General features: G+C 53.6%; 1 protein-coding gene across 1 annotated transcript in view; it reads right to left on the bottom strand.

Annotated features, from left to right (window-relative positions):
- ASB12 (ankyrin repeat and SOCS box containing 12) overlaps positions 1–822 on the bottom strand; it is a 3729-nt gene extending 2907 nt beyond the window's left edge. The window contains 2 exon segments of the mRNA XM_009646900.2: positions 206–547; positions 550–822. Of these exon segments, the coding sequence (XP_009645195.2) occupies positions 206–547; positions 550–576 (369 nt within the window). The 5' untranslated portion in view covers positions 577–822.
- Positions 823–1062: the final 240 nt, after the last annotated feature.

Below are 1062 nucleotides of genomic sequence, written 5' to 3'. Positions count from 1 at the left end.
TCCACGGCCCCACCCCTCGCAGCAATGAGCAGTGGCGAGCAGTTGTTGTAGATGCTGCCCACGGGGCTGGCCCCCGCGTCCAGGAGGACCTTCACGCATTCCCGGTGGCCGTTGCTGACCGCCATGAAGAGCGGGGTTTGAGCCTTCACATCCAGGCTGTCCACCTCCGCCCCGTGGGCCAAGAGGACCTTCAATCCAGGAGGACCTTCACGCATTCCCGGTGGCCGTTGCTGACCGCCATGAAGAGCGGGGTTTGAGCCTTCACATCCAGGCTGTCCACCTCCGCCCCGTGGGCCAAGAGGACCTTCATGCTCCTGACACGGCCCCACGTGGCGGCCAGGCGCAGTGGGGTGCTGGGTACGCCCCAGCCGCTCCTGCGGTTGATGAACCTCTTGTACCTGTCTTGAGACAAGAGGTTATCCAGGGTTTGGTAATTGTCCTCAGATACCGCTCGGTTCAGCTCCTCGCTTTCTCCGTTGTCGTCTTCATCTTCTTTGGGCTGGAGCATGGAGAACATTTTAGTGATATCCATTAGGCTCATTTTTTTTTGGTCTGTCTCCCACGTACCACTTTCATCGTAAATGGTAAAGCCAAAGATCTACGGGACAACAAACACCATCACCACAGGGTTAGAACCAGCCCCCTGACACCAGCACCACCACCTTTTTATATTTTTATACACAATTTAAGGTAGATTCTCAAAAAAAAAGACAAATAGTATTGGATTATGACGCTGCTGACGTGCTTATCGTCCTATCACCACAGGTGAGGACATCCACACTGGTGAAGGTCTAAGGCAAAGACAGAGGTCCTTGCTGTAGCACGTACGTATGCCACCTCCCCTTCAAATGTTGTGGTCAAGAACGCGCTGAGATAATTGAATCTGGTGTTGGAGTTCAAACGCTGCACAGGGGCACTCAAAGGCTTTTACTTTGTTTTTTTTTTAAATTATTTAATGCTGTACCGCTAGCCCCTGAGGTGGTAAAGGGTGTGAGACTGCTCACACCTTGAGCTCAGGAATGCTCCTGGGTGGCCACAGGCTCTTGCAGGACCCTGCACCCC

Source organism: Egretta garzetta, unplaced genomic scaffold, assembly GCF_000687185.1.
Source record: "Egretta garzetta isolate BGI_Z169 unplaced genomic scaffold, ASM68718v1 scaffold469, whole genome shotgun sequence".
NCBI lineage: Eukaryota > Metazoa > Chordata > Aves > Pelecaniformes > Ardeidae > Egretta > Egretta garzetta.
The sequence above is the reverse complement of the archived record's forward strand: the minus strand, read 5'-3'. Positions and strand labels throughout refer to the sequence as shown.